The 24,777-nt window shown below is 37.5% G+C and overlaps 1 protein-coding gene across 1 annotated transcript in view; it reads left to right on the top strand.

The window, feature by feature from the left end:
* The first annotated feature begins 5,868 nt into the window (after positions 1-5,868).
* The window catches only part of LOC139295410 (AT-rich interactive domain-containing protein 5B), a 28,137-nt gene continuing 9,228 nt past the window's right edge, over positions 5,869-24,777 (top strand). Inside the window, exons 1-3 of the mRNA XM_070917604.1 lie at positions 5,869-5,902; positions 16,962-17,114; positions 21,703-21,810. Coding sequence (XP_070773705.1) covers positions 5,882-5,902; positions 16,962-17,114; positions 21,703-21,810 — 282 coding nt within the window. The 5' untranslated portion in view covers positions 5,869-5,881. The remainder of the gene's footprint in view (positions 5,903-16,961; positions 17,115-21,702; positions 21,811-24,777) is intronic.

Genomic DNA, 24,777 nt, shown 5'->3' with positions numbered 1-24,777 from the left:
GCTCCTGCAGCCGGTCTTCTGCAGCCTGTTGTGTTCCTGCAGCCTGTTGTGGTCCTGCAGCCAGTCTGCTGCAGCCTGTTGTGTTCCTGCAGCCTGTTGTGGTCCTGTTGTGGTCCTGCAGCTTGTTGTGTTCCTGCAGCCTGTTGTGGTCCTGTTGTGGTCCTGCAACTTGTTGTGTTCCTGCAGCTTGCTGTGTTTCTGCAGCTTGCTGTGTTCCTGCAGCCGGTCTGCTGCAGCCTCTTCCTGCCACTCGGATGGTAATTAGGGTCTGAAAGTCAAGAGTCACTCCAGCTGCTCGGCTGCAGTACAGTATTCATTAATGCGTCACTTTTCAACACACAAACCACGTGATGCAGTGTTTAAAAGAATGAAGGTGCTGACGGGCTGTAAAATGTTTGATGCAAATTAATAGTTTATATATGTAGTTTCAGGCAGTAATCAAGTACATTTACTCATGTACTGAAGTACAATTTTGGGTATATCCTATTTATGCTACTTTATTCTTGTACTTGACTACATTTCAGAGCGAAATATTGGTGCTTTTAACTTCACTACGTTTATGTAACTGCTTTGATTTTACATAAAAATGTATTCATTATTATAAATGAAACAAACTGTACTGTGTCAGGTATCAGGTTCATGTAGAGACAAGTATTTTGTAATTATTGAATTGCATCGTTTGTTGAATTTAGTTAATTTGATTCAGTTTGTTAAAGATAAAAACAGGAATAAATATAATCTGTGTCAAACAAAAGTCTGCTGTTATCTTACCACAGCTGAAACACTATAAGAATTCTGGGTATTGAAGTCCATGAAATTGATAGTTTCCATCATGCAGCCATTTCGGAGCTAGAATAGTGGGAATTTAAGGTTTAATAATGCTGAAATCTCACTGTACAGTAGCTACAAAACAGAATCTGAACAAACTGAACGAGGGTGGATTTTGTATCTAAATGAAATGAAATGAAATGAGAGAAGATACTGTACTATACTGACACAGTACTGAGCTACTAATCTACCCTGAAGTATACTAAGTATCTAAAATTGGCTCCACATTGACAAACTTTAAAATGCTCTTACATGTATTCATTACTGATAAAACAAAACACTCTGAAAGTAGCCTTTCTGCATAATGAGTACTTTTTCTGATAATACTTCTGTACTTTCACTTAAACAACGTTTTGAATTAAGGGATTTTACTTGTAACATAGTATTTGTAGGCTGTGGTATTCCTACTTTTAGTTAAGTAAGATATCTGTGTACTTCTTCCACTTCTGTCTCTGTTGATTTTGACCTTTTGATTTCACAAAACTTAAACAAACTTGATCTGTGAAACAAAGTCGAGCAGAGAGTTCAGGAGACTGGAATAATTATTGCTGTTTTTCATCAGCACACGATCAAAGAGTGTTTTAGTTGAGGCCTGCCGCTACATGAATGTCATGCTGGAGCCTCAGGAGGGGGGGGGGGTTCAGCTCAGCTTTGTGGAAGTTTAAACAGACACGTGCTTCCTCCCCCTGCTGGAGACAGCTGGTGACAGCAGCTTGTGTGTGCTCACACCAGGCTGCATGTGTGTGATCACGTTTCTCTACAAAACCAGCCAACCAAGCTGTAAATCACAGCAGCGACACACCCTGAGAGGCTGTGCTTACATTTCATCCCAAGTCCAATATTTGCATCATGAAGCTTTGGTTTAACAGTTTGTGTGTGTGTGTGTGTGTGTGTGTGTGTGTGTGTGTGTGTGTGTGAGTGTACACTGATCAGAAATATATATTTTTTTGTATTTATGTAATTTCTGTGGTGGTGTAGGGAGCAGAGTCCTGAAATTTGAATCCTTAAAGGAGTTCACATTTTACAAGACTTTAGAGTGGAAACCCATGCAGGCAGGAGGAAAACATGGAAAGTACATTTACTCAAATACTGTACTGTAATACAATTTTGAAGTACTTTTATTTACTTATTTCAATTTTATGCTACTTTCTACTTCTACTCCACTACATCTCAGAGTCAAATATTGTACTTTTTACTCCACTGCATGTATCTGACAGCTTTACGTTACTTTACAGATGTGATCAATTTATTAAATATGATACTGTGCTGTTGATTAAACTATCCAACCGTATATAAAGTAGTAAAAATGAGCTCTACCTCCTCCAGTAACATAAAAACGCTGCTTACGTGTTAAAGAATCAGTAATAATACTCTATTATATCTATAATAATATAACTCTCCAAAAGGGACTATTCTGCCCAGCATGTATGTTTACTTTATACTGTAAGTACACAGGAGGGGCTGTTGCCTAAGTTGCAAAACACTGGACTAAACTAGCTAACTGTGTATAAAGTAGTTAAAACTAGTTGTGTATAAAGTAATTAAAACTAGCAAACTGTATATAAAGTAGTTAAAACTAGCTAACTGTGTATAAAGTAGTTAAAACTAGCTAACTGTACATAAAGTAGTTAAAACTAGCTAACTGTGTATAAAGTAGTTAAACTAGCTAATTGTGTATAAAGTAGTTAAACTAGCTAACTGTGTATAAAGTAGTTAAAACTAGCTAACTGTATATAAAGTAGTTAAAACCAGCTAACTGTGTATAAAGTAGTTAAACTAGCTAATTGTGTATAAAGTAGTTAAACTAGCTAACTGTGTATAAAGTAGTTAAAACTAGCTAACTGTATATAAAGTAGTTAAAACCAGCTAACTGTGTATAAAGTAGTTAAAACTAGCTAACTGTACATAAAGTAGTTAAAACTAGCTAACTGTGTATAAAGTAGTTAAACTAGCTAATTGTGTATAAAGTAGTTAAACTAGCTAACTGTGTATAAAGTAGTTAAACTAGCTAACTGTGTATAAAGTAGTTAAAACTAGCTAACTGTATAAAGTAGTTAAAACCAGCTAACTGTGTATAAAGTAGTTAAAACTAGCTAACTGTGTATAAAGTAGTTAAAACTAGCTAACTGTGTATAAAGTAGTTAAAACTAGCTAAGTGTACATAAAGTAGTTAAAACTAGCTAACTGTGTATAAAGCAGTTCAAACTAGCTAACTGTATATAAAGTAGTTAAAACTAGCTAACTTTACATAAAGTAATTAAAACTAGCTAACTGTGTATAAAGTAGTTAAAACTAGCTAACTGTACATAAAGTAGTTAAAACTAGCTAACTGTGTATAAAGTAGTTAAAACTAGCTAACTTTACATAAAGTAATTAAAACCAGCTAACTGTATATAAAGTAGTTAAACTAGTTAACGGTATATAAAATAGTTCAATCTAGCGTATTTTCATAATGTAGTATTATTTACTTTAACACTGCAAATTGCATTACATTACAAACATGAACTGATTTTTTCATGCATTTAAGCATTTTGTTGCCATGGTTATAGGTCTGATTATTTATGTTACACATAAATATGCTGAGATATGCTGAGGAAGTAGCCTGAGTGTTATTAGTATTTAACAATGACTGTTTGTGAATATGGCAGAGAAAGAGAGACCTAATGTTTGGTGCTGTCATTACAGGCTGATGTGTGTCTTGACAGTATTTTTAACCCAAGCTGTACAGACTAAATGTGCTCCCATTGGAGACACAAGCCTCTTCCTGACCATCCAGATAATAATAACAGTAATAATAATAATAATAAGATTTTGTAGCAGATGGCAGACTGGCCGGTTACATTGCAGTCAGATTTAGCTTCACTTTTGAATGTATTGCTCTTCTTTAAGGAGCAATTGGCGATCAAATTACTATGGCATGTGGTTTATATATTTTATGCCTACGCCCCTATGCCTCTTTGCTTTTAGGCTACAATTCACAATTACTGTGGACGTGTGGATTAGCACTATAGAATGTAACATGAATGTTAACAGAATTTCTAGAAAATCTGTAAAAGAAAATGTACATTAATGTGCATTTCCACCCATTATCATTATGCGAATATAAGGAGTTGGTTCATCAATAAACAGCTGGTGGAGCTAATTCTCCAGTCGTTGCCATTAAACCATCACAGAAGAAGAAGAGGACATAACAAGATGATGTCATTAAAAGAGCTCCAGTCAAAGCTCAAACAACGGGAAACCATGTGGAGAACATGATGGAAATATGATATTTCTTCATGTGTGCACCGATCTGATGTTTTCAGCTCTTCACTCATGTCACATGTACGGCAGTATTTATTCATTAAGTCTGTTTGTTACACTTTGTCACATTTTGCCAAATCCCACCTCAGCCAAGCGTGAAAACTTTTTTGCGATATTTTGTAGTTTTTGTGTTTCCAGTCAGGTTTTTTATGTAGAAATTGAAAATGCGCATAAGTGCTGAATGGAAACCCAACTGTTCTTTTTAAATCAAGTGCTTTCTTCGATAGAGTAGACGGTACATGCTTGTGTTAACTATGACTCCCAAGGTGTGTTTCGGAAAGAAACATCCAATCACAGAGCTTAAAATTCTGTCAAGTGCGCTGCTAATGGAGAGTGGAAGCTAAAGATTACGCTGTTGAGAAAATTGATTTTAAAATCTGTAACTTAATTCAATACAATTTTGGGGTCAACTTCAGCAACAGAGTGTTTTGAATACACCACTGCTCTGACTGGATTCTTCTCCATAGCAATAATGGCGGAGGCTCATGGGTAATGTAGTATTTAGGGCTGTCTGCCATGCCAAAATGACGTCACTGAAACGTGATTTCTAAGAAACAAAGATCAAGTAATTGCAACTGGTGGTCCTAATGTAAAAACGTACATGATCGTTAATCATCCAGGAGAGTTTCTATGTGCCTTTGGATTTATAGAAAAGCAGATTGAGTCAATGTACTGTTTAAACTACATTGTGAAAACCTAGAAGTTCTCCACAGCTCCACATTGCGCTGTATTCGCTAAATTACGGCCTTTTATTAGAGCTCAACGGATTAATCGATTAGTAGACGAACAAAAAGCAAATACTCAACAGTATTAATAATCAGTTAATCTTTCAAGCAAAACTTCCCCAAATTCTCTGCTTCCAGCTTGTCTGAGCCATAGAGTGAATATATCTTACTTTGTTGTGTTGTTTTTCCTGCTCATATACCAACAAATAAGGAGGTCAAACTATTAATTGATTAGTTGATGGACAGAAAACAAATCTGCAACAATTTTGACAATCAATCATTTTTTAAAGCAAAATGGCAAAACATTGTCTGGTTCCAGCCTCTCAAATGTGAGTGTTTGGTGGTTATCTCAGTCTAAATGGAATATGTTCTGAAAGGCTGATCATGTCAGTGTAATGTTTGACCTCTATTGTGAAAACCAAGAAGTTTTTTTTTACCTGTACATTTGTATTTATGAATATTACATTTAGCCACTTTAATTAAAAGATTAGGAACATGAGACTTAAAATATTAAGTGTGTGTTATCACCTAAGATGCCAAACAGTACATGCCTCCATAATAATAATAATAATAATAATAATAATAACATTTTCATCAAAGCAGCTGTTGACAACAAAATACAAAAAGTTATTCCATCAGAAACATACATGAACAGCCCCATTCCTCTCCACAGTTATACTCGCCAAACTAGGGCCACTTTTTTCGCAATTTAACGATATCTTTGGTATTTGATTTAAACCCCTCTCGTATCTAAACCCCGCCCACCTACAACCGTGTCACTCGGAAGTACGTCACGCTCTGAAGCTAAAGATGCTTCAACTGCCGTTTCACTGTGACTTTAACATTAAGTTGTACTCTGTGGCAAACTTTGGCCACACCTAGATCCTGTCCCATTTCCACACAAAAAAAAAAAAAAGAAAAAGGGCTGGCTTTTTATTTTTTCTCTCTGGTGCGTTTGTTTGTGTGTCGGCGAGTCCCGGCGGTGTAACCGGAGAGGGGCCTCAGAGAGGGAATGCAGGACTGCAATGGAGCACAATGCAATACAGGTAAAGCCGATATAATTTCCAAATAAATGTCGATTTCTGTCACTTACACCCGGCGGGTTTCCTGACCTGTTGATGGGGGGAATATTTTAACCGTGTGTCGCTGTGAATTGAAGCCCCAATATCGCGTTTTTATTTCATTTAGTTTGACCATGTCGTATTGATTGTTTTCTCATATCAACCAAACCCCAGCACCGAGAGTTGCTCTGACTGCAATTACAACTTTATTCAACCGGGCTCAACTTTTTTTTTCCTCCAGAGGTGGAAAATAAACCGCTGATATGTGTATTTTTATGGGGAAACAATCGGCTGTGACACCGAGCTGTCGCCTCGTTTGATATCGGAGACTCAGTCGTTAAATTCCAGTTTAATATTTCTTATATTTTCGCCGTGTTAATGATTAATTTCTTTGTGTGTCGTGTCGACAGTCTCAGCTTCTCCTCCGGCTACCAACCCCCACCCACACTAACAACACATTAGCTAAATAAAATTTAATTTTCTGGCCGTTTGCCTGCCTGAAAATATCAGGAAACTTTTAAGCTAGTCAGCCTTTTCAACAAAAACTAGCTAGCAGCGAGTCGTTGCATCGACATTTTTTCATTTTTGAACGCAGACTCTCAAAAATTAATTTCCATACCGACGTGATATTAAAGATTGAAATATTTTTCGACAGGGACTAGGTGGAGCAGCAGTAGTGTTGTGTTATAATAGGAAGCATATTGATATTATTATCAAATCCCTCCCGACATTTTGTCTCCGGCGTAATTGCCACAGTTTAAGGAGGAATGTTAATATTGCGTGTGTGAAGGGGAAATGTGGAGTTTTGTTGTACTTGAAATAGCGAGGATTAGTCCTGCCTAAAAAAAAAAAAAAAAAAACCCAGGAAACATCCAGAGGACACACAGCGAGGGACAATGTGAGCTTTTAGTCGAAATAAAAACGATCAAAGTCATTTATTTTGACAGAAATCCTTCATGTGTGGCGTGGGATGTGTTTAATATCCCACAGGCGGTTGTATATTTTTTGTAATATCTCTGTTTAAATATTAATTTATTGCAGTATTGGAAGGTTTTTTTTTTTTTCTACTCCAGTGGTGAACTTGTGAGCCTTTTTCAATAACAGGATATACCCAAGGTCAATACTGTTCACTGTGTTTGGGATTTTGTTTATTTATTGTCCAAAGCAGGAGACATTTTATAATTAATATTCGTCGCGTTTTTTTCTGCCTCTTCCTTCCCGTACTGAAAACTGTGTAAAAAAAAAAAAAAAAAAAAAAAAAATATCTCACTGCATTATTCCCAGAAATATCACGAGAACTGACGTAGGCAGGGTGCAGATTAAGGGTTTCCATCTTAAATTCTTGTGTGTGAGTGTGTGTATTCACATTTTAGACAGTGGGCTGCCTCAGATTATATTATGTGGCTTTTATTTTCCTGCCTGCTCAGCCCTGCCTCCTTTCCACCGCTAGGCTGAAGCACTGCCTCAGCTGGCCCTCCCCCAGGGCCAAAAAAAACCCCCAAAAACTGCTGGAGCTCTGTGATATCCCTATAACACTCCTATAATGCATAATAGTATGTTTATGATTCACTATACTCACTCAATGGTAGTACTTATCATATGTGCTCACTATAATTTAAGTTAAATATACGTATAATACTCATTCTGGGGCTAAAACGGTGACTGCAAAGCTAGATAGTGAAGTGATCTCACTTTGTTTTGTTGTTTCTTCCTGCTGATCGGGATAGATAGATAGATAGAACTAGTATATCTAGTATACCGAGAAAATATATCGGCAAAAACTTTGATAATCAAATCAAGTGTGAGCAAAATAGTGAATTTACTCACTTTGTGGTGTGTGTTTTTTCTGCTCCTTTTATCTACAAATATCTGGAGTTATAACTAGTAATCAATCAGTTAATGGACAGAAAATAAATCGGAAACAATTTGGACAATCAATCAATCATTTTTTGAGCCAAAATGCCAAAAGTTCTGTTTCCAGCTTCTCAGATGTGACTATTATTATTATTATCTTGTTCTTCTATGACAGTAAATAGTTTTTGGCTGTTGGTCAGACTAAACTAGCAAGTTTAAGTATGTCAACTTGACACTTTATAGACCAAACGATTATTCAAGAATGTAACCACCAGATTAATCCATAATTAAAATAATTGCAGCTCTATTCCTTAGATATATATCTATATTATAACTATCGGGGCTAATGTGTGTCTGTGGAGCTCAACAGTGATTTTATCTCACTATTTCTTTTGTCCTGTTCAGTCTTCCTCCACTAGCTAATATTTCGTCTGTAGTCAAAATCTTACGTAATTAAGTTCAATAATACTTCAAAACATCTAAAATGTCACATCAGTGTCCCTGCAGGGATCCTCCAGTGATCCGCAGAGACTTCTCTATCTGTTTCATATGATCCTTTTCCTAAATTATTACCATAGTAATAGTACTTTTATTCTTTCTTCTTCTCGTTCCTGCCCATACGTTTATAATTAACCGTTAAATATTCCTGTAATATTGAATTATATTCGATTAGTGGCTGATATATTGTCAACAGTACTCAATAGTGTCCTGATCATACATGATTATGTTCTTTTAAGTATCATAAATATAGGGGCTTCCAGTAGTTTGCAGATACTTTATCTGACTTTATTCTTTTCTTAAGTACTTCAATAATATTCCTTAAACTTGTCTATGATATTCATGTATAAGTTTCCTATAGGGGCTCACAGGAAACTGTGGAGACTGTATCTGACTTTATGGTATATATATATATATATATATATATATGTATAAAATATTAGTTAAATATATAATATAATATACCTGTCATGACTTATATTGTGTGTATTTATTATTATTCTAATGACTTATACTTTGTCCATCTGATAATTACGTAATTACGTTCTTCTTCATTATATTGAGTACCATAGGTCTCAAATATATCTATAATTCTCCTATCGTGGCTTAGTTTTATCTGTCTTTATGGTATTGTTGGTTCTATTGTTTTAACATAATATTACATAAAACTATCCATAATATATCTAGTGTGTAATATTGTCTGTAGAGCGCAATAATGATTTTATTTAACTTTTATTTTTATTCAGTCTACTCATATTCCCTTAAGTACCTGTTAAGTAATCATAAAATACTGATGTCTATAGTACTCCATAGTTTCTTGTGTTTACTGTATTATGTTCTTCCTTGTATCGTATCAAGTATGACTCTAATAAACCTATAATATCCCCTTAGGGACTCCCATTAATATGTAAGCACTTTTTACATGACTTAATGGTAATATAGTTCTTGAAGTATGGCTATAAAACTCCTGAACTATAGCTGTAACATCCCTATAGTGTATAATATTGTGTCTGTAGAGCTCACTTAACTTCATTTTAACTTCTCGTATTCCCATTAATACCCGTTAAATAATCATATGATACTCCTTTTATTACTATAATATTCCTTAAATATATAGCTACAATGTTCATATGTTGGATAATATTGCATCTGTAGAGCTCCATACTGATTTTATCCAACTTTATTTTATTCTGTCTCTCTCTTAATTCAACTTGTATACTTATAAATAACTGTTTAATATTCCACTAATACTCCTTCAGGGTCTAATACTTTGTTTATAGTACTCAGTACTGCTTTATTCTTACTTAATTATATTCCTCCTTGTATCGTATGCAGTGTAATAATCCTTTAAAACATCTATGATAGTCCTCTATGGGCCTTTTACGGGTGTGTTTATCTTAATGTATTACCATAATATTCCCTAAATATTCCTGTAGTGATTTGATCAAACTTAATGTGTTTTTTCCCTCTTGTATTAGTTCAATATTATACATATAAATGTTTATAGCAGCTGTTTGTATCTCTGTGACTCAATATTGAATTTTTAGAGCGTTGTAAAGTGTCAACCAAGTGTAACCCTGTTACTCTGCAGTTATTTTACCTTGATCAGTCATTTATCAGTTAATGATATCTTTAATATCTTCATATGGACTTGAAATGAACGTATGGTGTCTTTCTAATATTCCTATCTGGACTTGCGGTATGTTTGATGACTTTATCTTCACTTCTTGTTCTCTCACCAGAGAGTTTATGTTGTGTCTGAGATGCCCTGTAGTGATCAAATTAAATGTGCTTTATTCTCAATGTGTCATTGTAACGGTCCCATGATGTTTCCACAGGGACTCTGTGTTGTATTTCCTCTCCTGTGGTTCTGTAATGTCAGTTCCTACAGCAGGATATAGATTGTGTTTGACATTCAACAGTGACCTTGTCCATTTTAGTGGTATTCTCTCCTCAGTAGTGTCCCCATATAATGTTCCTCTGATACAGATATAATGTTCCTGTCTGAGTGATAGTGAGCTCGCCTGCTTGTTTTTCATGAGTTTGTTTTATTTATTTTTGGTGTCTTACAGTTTTCCCACAGGGCCTTTTTTAAAGTCCACAGTGACGTAATTAAACATTGTGTTACTGCATAATGTTTTGTGGTGGATTTTTTTAAAATGTTAGTGGTGTTAGCTGCTATCTGACTCTGTGTATATCTGATATGTATATTTGCTGCTGTATCTTTCTAAAAATTGATCTTAGGCCTGCTGCAGCTGGTCTGCAGAGCTACAGCGGGTGGGGGGGCAGAGAGGGGGAGGGCGGGGGAGGGCTGCCTGTGGTGGGTTATGGGTATAGGGTGGGGGAGGGTGTGCTGGGTGGGGTGGGGGTTGTGGATGATCAACACAGGAGTGAGAATTTGAGAATATTCTGCATTTAGGCAGCAGGAGGAAGGCAGAGGACGACTGGCTCTGATTTAGAAACAGACTATTTCTGGTACAGAAAGGGGAGGAAACGCAGTTTACGCATTTATTTAGTGAATCTTCATGTTCCTCATCTATCATGAGTAAATGGATAGCAGCTGCACAGCCGGCCGCACCCTCAGCTTATACACAAGGCCTTTTATTTCATGTGGATAATAAGCTCTGCGAATGTGATGTCGGCCTGGTTTATTATAATTCACTTAATATGAAAAAAAATAACAATCTGTCATGCACTTAAAACTGTCCAGCCATGCTTCATTTGATGATGAATCGATTATTGAGAGAAAATTAAATGGCAACTATTTTGGTAAGCTGTTTAATCTTTTCAAGTCATTTTTCACACAAAAATACCAAAATATTTTCTGGTTCCAGCTTCTCGAATGTGAGGATTTTCTGCTGTTCTCTGTCTGTTGTAATAGTAAATGAAATATCTTTGGGAAGACGTCGATCGAGGCTCCGGGGGAATTGTGATTGACACTTTTGTTTGGACATTTTATAGACTAACCGATTAATCGAGAAAAGAATCTGCATATTAATCGATATTGGAAATTAGCCCCAGTAAACCTCAGCAAAGCTGAAACTATTAGTCGATCAGCAACTATTTTGATTATCAATTAATCATTTAAGTCATTTTTTTTAGCATTTTTCTTGAATTGTTTCATCAATGTGAGAATTTGCTGATTTTTACTGTTTTATCACAGTAAACTAACTAACCCTAATCCATACGGGACATTTGAAGACGTTGCTGTGGGCTCTGGGAACTTTTAATGGACATTTTTCCGAAATTTTGGGCATTTTATAGACCAAACGATCCATTGATTAATGGAGGAAATGATTGGCAGATTTATCGATATTGAAAATTATTGCTAGTTGCAGCCCTAAACATTTGTTACTTTACTGTAAGATAAGTTGAATGGACCTTCAAATATGACTAGAGCTTAAGCAGTTAACTGATCCACAGAAAATTAATCAACTATTTTGCTAATTGATGACTCATTTCAGTTGTTTTTCAAGCGTAAATGCCATTCATTCACCGGTTCCAGCTTCTCAGATGTGAGGATTTTCTGTTTTATATCATCATAAATAGAATTCAAGAGGCAACAAACTTTTTTTCACAAACGATTGATCTGCCATCTGTTATTGTCTGGATTAGCCAGTAATTGTTTGTTGACTATAAAATGTCAGAAAATAGTAAAAACAAATGTCCATGACATCAAATGCATTGTTTTGACCAGGCAAAAGTCTGAAACCCAACAATATTCAATTCACTGTGATGTTCAGAGAAGGGACAGAAGCAGATTCTCACATTTTAGAGAGAATGTTTGACTTGTGATGAATCGATTATTAAAATAGTGGCCAATTAATTTCCCTTTGATCGACTGATTGTTGCTCTAAACTGAACATCTTTGGTTTTTGGACTGTTATTTGGACAAAACACGACATTCAAAGATGTCACTTTGGGCTCATACCTTTACTACATTCTTACATTTTATATTCAAAACAATGAATTGGCTGATTATTTGATAATGAAAGTAAACATCAGTTGCAGCCCTCAATAATAGAAATCATCTTGTTTCAGTTTTTGTCCCCAAGACATTTGTTCAATATTTCAGGTCATTTGCAGGTTGCAGGTTGCAGCTGTGGGGCTGCATATTATGTTTCAAATAAGCTGTTGTGACTCGGCCTTTTCTCGCCTCGATCTCCAAACAGGGGATTACAGAGGAGCAGAGGCTGCGTGATGGTTTCAATATCACAAAACAGCAGCAGTTTCATGGCAGCAGTGTTTTCTTTAGGGCTGTAAAGAGCGGATCATCATGTCTGTTGTGTTGTACACAAAGACGCACATTTCCCCTTGATTTTATCATCTTATCATCAAGGAGGCATGATGAAAATAATAAATTTTCTTCTTTTTCTTCTTCTTGTTATTATTATTATTATTATTATTGTTGTAAAAACACATCACTTAGCCACACTGTTGCACTGGGTGACATGTTCCTTCATTACCATGAGCACACACTGTAGTTTATTTTGACTCAGTCCCACACACATCGTCCTGCTGCCCCAAATACTCACTAGAGCTCCACATGTGGATTCATCCGCTGCTGAAAATAGTCCCCAACAGATGCGCTATTTCCTCCTGTTTGTTTGTTTACAGCCATTTTAAAGATCTACTAACACTGCTGCTGTTAATATGCTACTCTGTGTGGTATGCTATCTACTCCATCACGCACCCTCCAGTCCTTCGAGATTAATCGTTTAAGTAGTTTCTTAAGCATAAATGCCCAAAATGATCTGGTTCTAGCTTCTCAGATGGGAGTAGTTGATGCTTTTCTGTCTTCTATTTTAGTAAACTGTTCATATCTTTAAGTTTCCCACTGTTGGTTGGACAAAACAAGACGTTTAAAGACGTCATCTGGTGGTTTGGGAAATTGCGAGAGACATTTTATAGCGCAAACGATTACTCGAATAATGGAGAATGGTATTGGCAGACGAATCTATACCGAAAACAATCATGAGTTTGGTACTTTATCTGTACTTATTTGCACTTGTTTGTACAAAAACAAATGCCATGTTTTTGCAAAACCCCACTCTAACTTTAACCAAAATAACTTGACCTAAAGCCCAAAAACCTGAACTGAAACTTTTGTCAGATGTGTGTGAGCTGGTGTTAATATGACTGTAGGTTTGGAGGATAAACAACTTTTTAATTAAACACAATCTGTTGCAACTTTATAAGCAAAAATGACAAATGATCCCAATTTGAAACAAGGCAGTGATTTTTTTTTTTATCTCTCATTGTTTTACATTTTAATGTCATTATTAAACAATAATGTGGAGAAATTGTAACTATTTGTAATAATATGCTCTCAATCTGAGTTAAAATGAGTCCACATGGTTTCATTTTCAGAGTGAGAAGTGGTCTGAGTCACCTCGGCTTGTGGATTTTGTGGATCTGTGAATAATGTTTGCAGCGGAGCACATTAACACACAGCCTGCTGACTGAAGCTGTGGCTCAGGATCCAAAATGGCAACGCACTGTCTGATACAGAGATTATCATTTAGGTCAAGTACTTAAAGAGTTCAAATTCAACTCCAAAGGTGAGGCGATGAGCGAAAGGTATCCAGTTTACAGACCTGTGGAGGCCTCACACGGCCTCAAATCAGCCCTGGAATCAAGAAAAACTGCCTCCATTTCTTAGGTGCGTTAGGTTTTATGTTTTAGCTTTTTTCTGCAAACTACTGGGTGTCGCAGGCCCTGGGCTCCTCACACTTCCTCTTACAAAACAGAAATCAAAGCAGCAGGTTTATTCAGCAGCAGCAGTATTGGCTTTCAGATGTATGAACCCACTCGAGGTGCGCTCGATTTATTGTCAGAGTTGTGTAAACACTCACAAACAGCTTGTGAGGTAAGACGGATCAAGTGCTCCTCATGACATCCAGAGTGTAAACACACAGGAAGCTCCGTGTAAACTGAGCTGTAGATTAAATAAAGACAAACTCAACATCAGAGTCATTTCTTGCCAAATGGTACATCTGCCATTTTGGGGACAAAAAGGGGAACCTGCCCTACAGAATGACTGCTGGAAAAACAGGTTCGGTTATTAACAGTTTATACATATTTGATTACTTGTATGAATGTACAAATTGATTTTGTAGTTGCTCACGCTGCATAATGTTTGCATTCTTACAATGTTAGCTGTATTTTAGGGCTGCAGCAAACTATTCTTTTCATCATCAATTGATCTGCTAATTATTTTCTCCATTGATCAGTCACTTGATCTACAAATAGTCAGACAGCTGGAAATTGAATGTGTGAAGAATAAAAAAAATAAGTCAAATATGTAGCAGCTACAGAGCATTAATAAGCTGTTAATAAGCTAAAGCAGGGTTCCTGACAGCAGTGAAGACCAGGTCCCACTGTTTGTCTCCAAAATGGTGGACGTGTCAATGGTGAAAAATGTCCCTCACAATTTCCCAGAGCTCAAGGTGACGTCTTCAGATCACTTGCTTTGTTCAAATGCAGATTGTTCAGTTTACTATCATGGAGAAGAAGAAAATATTCACATATGAGGAGCTGGAATCAGAACATGTTTGGTATTTTTCCTTTTTTAAATAGTTTGTTGTGTCTGACAAACAGTCGAAGACTCGAGAGATTCAGTTTACAATCATAGAAAACAGAAGCTGGACCCTGACAGCATTGTTATTATTTCATGTACCAAGGACTCAGTAACAGTCTGTCCTGCTGTTCCAGCACTGTCAGTTACTTCAGTGACGCTCTACAGTTGTGATGTGATATGAGGAGATTTTATAACATTAGATTAAAGGGAGACGTAGCCAGGAAAGTACTACTACTACTAATACTGAAAATAGTCTAAAGGTGCAGCCCTACTTGAGCAAATCAGAAATAATGTCGGAGTTTATCTGCAAATCAAAATGTACAGCAGCTGCCTGAAGCTTTTTTAACCTCCTTTTAAAAAGGAAAAACAACCTCAGGCCAACACATCAGCATGACAAGGCACTGCTGCAGACCAGGAGCAGCACACGACCATCGTCTTTGCAAAGTTGCTGCTGTTAATGCAAACTCAACACTTCCTGTTGCTGTTTCAGAGTAAAAGCCTTCCACAAAAGAAGAGGGGTTAGGGCTTTTACTTTGAAACACTTGCAGGAAGTAATAGTTGCATTGATTATTGAAACCTTTATTTAAACATGGTAAATTCACTGAACACAGGCTGTTTTACAGATATGCTGATATCAAAGCTTGAAGATGTCCACTTTATATTCTTATAGAGGGTAGAGGAAGAAATGAAAGCAGTGATGAGAGTTGTATTGCATTGATTACAACATACACTTTACTTTTCATCACATAGTGGAAGTTATTATAAGTTCATGTCAAAGAACAAATCAGAATAACTTTACTAATATACAAGTTGGATCCTCTACGAAACGTTACAGATACTGAATGATTAACTGCAGCTGATGACTTTATGACATCTTCTGGGAATCGTGGCCTCCATACTGTGCAGCAGCCGGGTGAAAGTAAAAGTTAAATAGTAGAATTGTTTCTATTAATAGTTTCTATTAATTAACTATTAACTATTGATGTGTTTGTTTATTTAACACAGGCTTTTCAGCTCTGTTTGACAGGAGACGCATTATGACATACAGATGATTAAGATCGCACAGGTTTATACATGTCTTAATTTCCAGGCCTTTTTCCATCATAATGTTGCATAATGTTCGTAACACTGGCAGTCGTTTTGTAAGAGCAGACGTCACTGCATTAGCAGTGAAAAGCTGCCACACTTTCTTCTGCTCCATATTTTGAGTCGGTATCAGGGGCTGCTGATATGCCTCTGCCATGCTGACCAGTTTCAGGAGTTAATTTTTAACATTTCCTGCTAAGTTGTTTAATATATTACAATATGTCCTCCTCTGAGTGTTGTTTATACATCAGAAAATACTGCCTCACTGCATGATGGTGCAACTTTATTGTCAGAGGTGTTGATGCCAGAGGTGGATTCTGTACAATTTATGGCCTGAACACACCCTAGAACATGTTGGGGAGGACACTGTGACATTTATATTTTAATTTGATAGTTTTCGTCTCAGAGGTATTTAATGCACGAGAATGTCAATTTGTAGAAAAGGCTGAAACTGCATTTAAAAACATTAAGAATATGCTTTTAAAACTGGTCGGACACCCCATCATGAACATTAGATTTCAGTCAGTCTGACAGTCCAGAGTGAAATATCTCAACAATCTATTGGTTGCCATGAAATTTGGTTCACACGTTTACATTTCTCAGAGGAGAAATCCTAAATACTTTGGTGATTCTTTGACTTCTCATCGACACTCAGCTTCACGAAAGGTTACCTCTAAAATGAGCGACCAAATTTCCTGTCGGGCTCAGTGGTACTTGGAGATTAATGTTAACATTAGCATGCTAATGTAAAGTGTCTAGAATAATGCACTAACATCCTAGTGTGTCATGCTAACTTTTAGTCCAAGTTTTACCTACTTTTTAATCTCTGCGTCTCCACCATGTGGTCTTCTCTGTCCTGCTGTTATTACACATGTCTGAACTAACTTGAGACCATTCAGGGATCTCTTCGGTCTTGAGTGAAAAGGTGTCCGTTAAAGGCAGCTAACCACAGAAACTTTAACAGTGGAAATGCTATGGCCACCTCTTCCTCATCAGTGCTCCTGTGCTCTCTTGTCTTTCTACCAGTGGTTGGGTGCTCCCTCCTGCCAGCGAGGCAGCTATGCCTTCTATAAGTCGGTGAGCAGCAGAGCTCAACCCGACGGGCCCGTCCAGGTCTGGAAGCTCGGGGAGTTTTACTTCATCCGCTGTGGACCGCAGGATCCAGTGTGCATTGCAGAGGTGAGGCACCAGCTCAGTCTGCTCTCTGTTACATTAAAGCTGCTATAATGAGTGTTTTTAGAATAACAATAGCTCACGTGACTTTTCTAATGTGAAAGGGGTCGCTCATATTTATGAACCCACAGAGAGTTATCACCCAACTCTGCAGTTCCCCTCAGCTTTAAGGAGGTTTATAGCTTCTTTCGGCTCATGTCAAACCGCTAAAAGAGAGTGAATAGGGTTAGGGCATTCATCAGGTGACACAAACACTCCACATGAAGGATCATGTTGCTCTGGATCAGCTGGTAATATCATTAATAACATTCACCATGTCAACTTTATAAGGTGATAATATTCCAAATGTTTTGTTTAAAGTGTGTTTCAGCTTCCCCCAAGTGGCCAAAAAATCAGTTATGGCAGTTTTAAAGTAATGGCTCTCAGTCATGAGCCATTGAGGCCCAAAAACCTGCAGGCTTTTACCAATAAATGCTTCAGTGGAGTATTTTATTGAGTGGTAACTGGACCGACGCTGATTAACAGAGAGAACTTTGAGCATTTTGAATTGTAGCTGTGTAGTCAGAAGAGGAGAAAATGTCAGCATGCTCAGGACTGCTTCTTGAACCCGAGAGGATGTTAAATATAAAGTTCAAAGTGTTGCACTTTAGAGTTGAAGCATTTTTTAATGTAATTATTCAGAATATCTTTGAGTTTTAGAAGGTTGGTTGCACAAAAGACGCAGTTTGAAATCGTTATATTGAGCATTTTTCAGTTTTCTGACTTAAAATGGAAAGAAAGATTGATTGATTGATCAGGAAAGTAAACAACAGACCAATCAATATTTGTATTTAATGTCTTGAACTCTTGACAGGGTGATTGTTATTATTGCACTTTCATAAAATTGAAGCAGCATTTCTGGAGATATCCATGACTTTTAGTCTCTACTGGCTCCATAAGCACACGATACTACACTTCCCATAATGCAACCTGATAGCCTCTTTGAGTCGACCCTCCCTGACTGATAAACACAGGGTGTTTCAAACTCCACTCACCTAGTTCAACCTCCAGATGACGTCATTATGACATTTTTAGAAATCCACAGACGACAGTATACAGCTGTTCTAACGGGCCGGAGCAGAACCAACCATGACGAGTCAGCTGATCTCGTGTAAAATGGTTGCACTGCCCTTTTGACTGTTGACTAAATCTACAAACTGAGCGGCGGCACATCGAACCCTGAAATGGGTCACGCTCCTGCTCACATGAGCTATAGAAAAGTGATACTATGTTTTATTGAGTCTACATCCCACGGCAAGGCTAAATTTAGTCAATTTAGGTCGCGAGCTGGAAAGGCGTTAATGAGATTGCATTGTATTTAGGTTGATAGTTTTGTATTGACCGTGATTGATTGTAATGAAGGATGTGAAGCGAAGGCTTGTGGGTTAATGTGTTTTGCTCAAATGAAAAACCCTGGAAGGAGAGACACAGTGAGGTAACACAAACTGTTTGAATGAGTCTGAGCTGAACAAACACCGAGTTTATCTTCTCTCCCTAATTAAAAAACATGAATCGGTAAGAATCAGTTGACACATGAGCCAGAAACAAACAACGACATATGTATTCATCTTGCTAAGCCCCTTTCAGGCAACATGTCGGTCTCATGTCTGAATAAGAACACAATCAAAACAGTCAAGTTATGGGTCGGGCAGATAAACGATGAGCTGAAAGTCGCTATAAAGCTCTGTAAAGCTGAGGGGAGCTGCAGACTCCAAACAGAGTGGTAGAACAAACTTCCCAGAATGCTTTGCTCACTGAGACAGTGGAACAGTGGAGTGGTTACCGGTGCAGGGAAAGAAGCCCATATGAGTATTTTGCATACTTATAAATGAGTATGCAAAAATGTTAAAATTCTTTGGAATATCTTTGGATCGTTAAAACAAGCATTTAAAAAAAAAAATCCCGCAGCAAATTCTCTGCACTTCCCCGCGCATCTGTAACATCACGCCTGGCGCCGGCATTGTGGGAACCACTGTCAGGACTGGGACTGCCTACAGCCTCGTCACTGTGTGTTACGTATGTGCCATCTTCAGCTGCTGGTGACGTAACGAGTGGTGTCCCATTTCCTGGGTAAAGATTTCAAACCCCTGCCCCCTGTAGCTCCGCTCTGAAGGGTCACTACCGAGTCGAGGGCACTCCGAAAACTAAGGGTAGGACCAAGGAGAAGGGATTGGGATTGGGCCATTGTTGTTAACACAGTGTTATTATTAAAAATATCAATTATAGCAGCTTTAAGTAACGGATCTGAATGCCTCCTCCACCTCATTCAAGTGACAGAATAACATACATTCAGACATCATGCTGATCATCAGCCGTTATAACATCACCATGATGATCGGTGAGAACCCCTGCTGACAAATGATGGCTATTTTCATTTCAAAATTAAGTTTATTTTTACAGGTTGATTAAAGGTTGCTAACAATATGTAGCACTGAAAGTTCAGTTTACAAAGTGAAATCCTGCTCAGTTTGAGTTTTTCTGTTTATTTCTCCACAAAAGAGCAGATTTTAATATTTGCACACATTTTGAATAGACTGGAAACAGAGTCAAAGTCCTGCAGGAGGTGTCCAGGTGTGTCCAGGTGTGACTGGATGTGAGGCAGGTGTTTCAGCTTGTGTACTCAGTCAAACTGCTTCTGGATGAATAAATAAAACCAAACAGAAAAGAGCAGCAGTGATGTTGAAACATCTCCTTGTGATTCAGCCAGGAATCACGTCTGACCTACAAACCTGAACAATCTGGTCCACGTCAGTTCAGATCACGCTTGCATAATGTTGTCTTTAACTCCCGACCCCCCCCCCGCCTGCTCAGACTGAACCGGAAGCAGTAGTCCTGTGTCAGGAGTAGTTTTTCCTGTTTGCTTGTCTGTCTCTCCTATTGTTTCCTGTTTCCTCGCTGTTATTCTTCATCTCTTTCTGGTCCAAACCGGCCTGTTCAGTTTCATGTTTCTCTTTTCCCCTTTAATCAGATTATGTTCCACTTCTTTGTGGAATATCTCAGCAACTACTCGATGGATTGCCACGAAACTTTGTACAGACATTCATGGTGTCCAGAGGATGAATCCTACTGACTTTGGAGATCCCCTGACTTTTCCTCTAGCACCATCGTCGGGTTGAAATATTAGTTTGTCCAGAAATAAAACGTTATTTCTACAACACAATGTGCTTCATATAAAAGCGAATGATTAAAAACACAAACAATCAGAATCAGAATCAGAATCAGAATCAGAAATACTTTATTGATCCCCGGGGGGAAATTGTACAGTACCGGTGCTCCCATTCAAGAGTAGAAAGTAGCATAATTTAGAACTAAAAGTTTGTACAAAATATAAAAATAAGAAATACAAAATACAAAATATACACATTTACAGTATTTAAGTGAAATGAGGTGAAATGAAAAATGAAATGAAAATACAAAATATACACATTTACAGTATTTAAGTGAAATGAGGTAAAAATATATACAATAACAATGTATATGTATGTATGTGTTGCACTAAAGTGTGTGACTATATATGTATTGCACTTAAACATTTTGAATAAATGAATAAATAAATCATGACATCTTGGATAAATTAGGGATAAAAGCAGTAAAATAAGATAGAACAAAAATAAAGTAAGGGACAGGATAGAATTAATTTGGGGTAAAAACACTGATGAGTTTGGTTTATGACCAAATTCTCGCAAAACTAATGACATTCCCATCAGCCTCAGCTGTACCTTGTCTTTAGTGCTAATTAGGAGGATGAGCATGGCAAACTTCATACCTGCTAAACATCTGCATATTAACAAACATTGTTTTTGTCATCATGTTAGCATTTAGCTCAAAGCACCACTGTGTCTTATGTTCAGCCTCACAGAGCTGTAGACTCTCTGTCTGGTTTTGTCTTTTAATTCCTAAATCAGAGAATATCAAACATAACATAACTTAACATATCTGCCTCCTTAACTTTAACACTGTCTGTCGTCTTGTTCAATGTTACAGATATTCATTCAGAAAGATTCCAGCAATGAAAGCAATGAGAATAGTAATATTGCCAGCAGATATCTGTGTTTTTTTTTTCAGTGAATGTGTAGTCCAACAGACTTTGTGTTGGTTTGTTGATGAAACAAACGTTGATCAGGTCCGAGTATTGACCCTCAATACTTTTGTAGTTCTAACTGAAATAGAACAGAGTATCACAAATTGTAAAGTACCCAAAGTTTTCATTGGATGTCTGGTCAGACCCTCAGTCTCAGTCAGATTTGTACATTATTTTAAATAGTGAGGTTTTGGTAGTGAAACTCTAGATAAACTCTTAGAAAAAGGCCAAACATGCTAAATGCTGTGATCTGTTAAGTGTAAGCGGCTTGTTTTCAGCTTGACATTTTTAAGCTAAATCAGATGTTTTATCAGCCTGAAGGTTGCAGGATGTTCTCCGTCCACAGAAGAACTTCTTTAAAGTGTTAAATAAATGTTAAAATCACAATCTTCTGTTTGTAGGGTTCCAGACATGATTGTTAGCATATTTACTACACAACCAAAGGCTTCAAGGCATCTTCTTCTTCATGTGCAGGTGACCTTACTGTGGGAGGACCAGACACGGCGCCACCTGCTGGCCAGCACCAGACTCTACTTCCTGCCTGAGGACACGCCGAAGGGCCGGACCAGGGAGCACGGGGAGGTGGGTCAAAGGTCACGTGGCAACATGAGATACTGATGAGGCATTCATCTCTGCAAGGGATGATATTTGACTCGTTTGTTTATTCTTCTATTTATTCATATAAATATGTCTTTAGTACACTGTTTATCTTTTCATTATACAAACTTGATTTAATTTACTTTAGTTTAATTTAAATTCAATATGGCATTTGTTACCATTCCGACTACACAACAGAACAAAAAACTTCTATATATATCCACCCCAGGATGTAACATACTGGAGACACAAGTTGATGTAGTTGCTGATAATTATCCTGGCAGACTTTATCCACATTTGGTTTTCATCAGAATTGAGAGTTACACTCAGTTTATTGGGTCCATGTTCAGCTGAAACAGTTTTGGACACTTTCATTCGGCTGTGTGGTGATTTGAGGATGTAGCTTGTGGTGCTGTTGAACTGCACTGTTTGTATAAAACAATGCAGTTCAACAGGTGTTTCTGTAATTTTGTCCTCCCCATTTATATCAATGAGGGAAGGCTAAACAACAGAAACACCTCTGTGTTTAGCTTGTGACTTCCCCTCCCTAAATCTTACCTTGTCTCATCTTAACCTATAGAATTTATTTATTGATGATATTTTCTTTTATTAATCTGAATCTGCAAAGTTATCATCCATCAGTACAGTGACTTGAGTAAATGTACTTATTTACAATATGAAGCATGAAAAATAACAGTACCTAAAGTGTCCTCTGTCAGTCCCGTGGACTGGTAATGGGAGTGAACATCTCCCTAATATAATCTGCTTTAAGAACATCTATTAATAACCTCGTCACAGGAACGCTGCCTCCTTTTTTTTTTTTGTCCAGACATCTTTGGCCAAGAACTTAAAACAGGTTAACCTTCAGTCGAAGTCTCCTCTTGTTCATCAGAAAGTGTTTAACCTCTCGAACAAACAGTGACATTATTTTACTCTCTGATGTTATTTAATGATCTGCTTAATTAGTAATCTCTCCTCTTTATGTAGGGGAATCCGTTACATTAAATATAAGAAGAGTAAACTTTGATTTCTCATGAATATAGTATAAGAAGTATCAGGATGCGTCTGCTGCTGCCGCCGCAGAGTGTTTTTGATTAACACAGTTCACATGCAGGCTGCAGCTCAGCCTTCACATGAAAATCCCCCTTTGGGAATGAGACTAATGTATTACCCAAATGTAAATCCTATGACTTGTCTGAAACCAAATTTTCCACATTTTGAACTTCGAGATATTCCACTGTTGAAGTCTCGATATAGAGGTTTGATTTTTCCTGGTGGAAAAATGAGCCGTCTGAAAGCAGTTTGGAATCTTTGCCCAGTTTCTTTTATATGAAGAGTTTCATTTGAGTTAAATGAAAGCCATGTTTTATATCTTTAAAGATCTGCAGGATCAATCAATCAATCAAATAATTGAATGCATTTATTGTTAGAGGAACAAAACCTGTGATATAACGTATATCTGAAACGTCAGCTTTTCACATATACATTGATTTTCTGTACATATGAAACAAACGAGACGTCGCGTGTTAATCAGTGAGATTTGGAGGTGGATTTTATTACGGTTGGACAGACACGAGCTAGCTGTTTTCCTTTTGCGCTGATCTGATACTGGCCATAGTCCCTGGATCAGATATCAGAGAGGGGGAAAAAAAGATAATCCGATACGATCCATTTGCCGAAACTATCACGTTAATGCTTAAACTAAACTTTGAGCGATGTGACGGCAAAGTGCAATTTGCAGCAGCAGCGTTGGGAACTTCAACACCTCAAACTTGAGTTGTATTCTCTCTAATGTTTAGTTGTATACAGGCGTTTTACACACAGTTCAACTCCAGAGGTTACATGTGAAAGAAACTTGCACCGTTTCCTCCATTACATATTTATTTATTTTCAATGCAGCTAACTTGATATGAGGTGTAGGCTGCATTAAGTGTCCAGTTATATCCAGTATTTTCCACTGGAATTATAATTCATTTGTTATTCTAAATACTCAGATTTAAACTTTTGCACAAAGGTGCACTTTAAAATCGAATTTTGAATGTTTGATCGGTGCTGTATTTCTTCCTTTAGGGGAGAAGAATGTTTGTTTCACAGTTTGAGGATGATGTTTTAGATGGCGCGGTTAAGCAAAGTGAATCCATACAAATGTTTTATTAACAGCTTAGTTGTGTAATGGAGGGGAAAAGACGGTACTAGATTGGTCTCGAGCCACCCCTAGTTATTCCTTCAGTGTTTATGTTATGCTAAGCTAGCTGGCTGCTGGCTGTAGCTTCATGTTTAATGACAGATAGGAGAGTAGCATCAATCTTCTCATCATATAGAAAGTGAATAAGCACATTTTCCAAAATATCAAACTGTGTCAGTCTCCCGTGTGAATAAGCAGCCGAGTCACTTCTACGTAAAGTCATCTATAAAAATCCACATTATAAAACAGGCAGCAGAATTCGGCATCTAATAACGTGAAATGATGAGATCGAGAGCTTTTATTTGAGGATGTGAGCAGTGGAAGCGAGTATCCTTGTGAGACAACTGAGAACGATTGACCTCCCTTTCACACACCATGTGACAAATATCGCGCTAGCATTGTGGCTCTTTCTGTCTGAAAGAAGCCAAAAGGGACATTTACATAAAGACACCTCTGCCTGCTTTAACAGAAAGATGTAGCCAGCTGTGACTTTAAGATTTTCAGAGTCAGAATATTTGAGCTGTGTTAATTCACGACTCCTGCAGAGCCTCCTCTCGGCCCTTTGCAGTGTTAATGAGCTCACACCTGGCTGCTGTAGGAGCAGGAATGTGTAGAGCTCCCACCTGGCCACGGCCCACTTTTTTTTGGAGGGGGTGTTGGGCTCGGTCGTCTCTGCCCCGAGGACTGAACAGGATCGCAGCTGACAAACTGGAATGGGAGGCGACATCAGCGGCCTCAGCTCCGCTTTGAACTGGACGAACCGTATT

Source organism: Enoplosus armatus, chromosome 13 (assembly GCF_043641665.1).
Source record: "Enoplosus armatus isolate fEnoArm2 chromosome 13, fEnoArm2.hap1, whole genome shotgun sequence".
NCBI lineage: Eukaryota > Metazoa > Chordata > Actinopteri > Centrarchiformes > Enoplosidae > Enoplosus > Enoplosus armatus.
The sequence above is the reverse complement of the archived record's forward strand: the minus strand, read 5'-3'. Positions and strand labels throughout refer to the sequence as shown.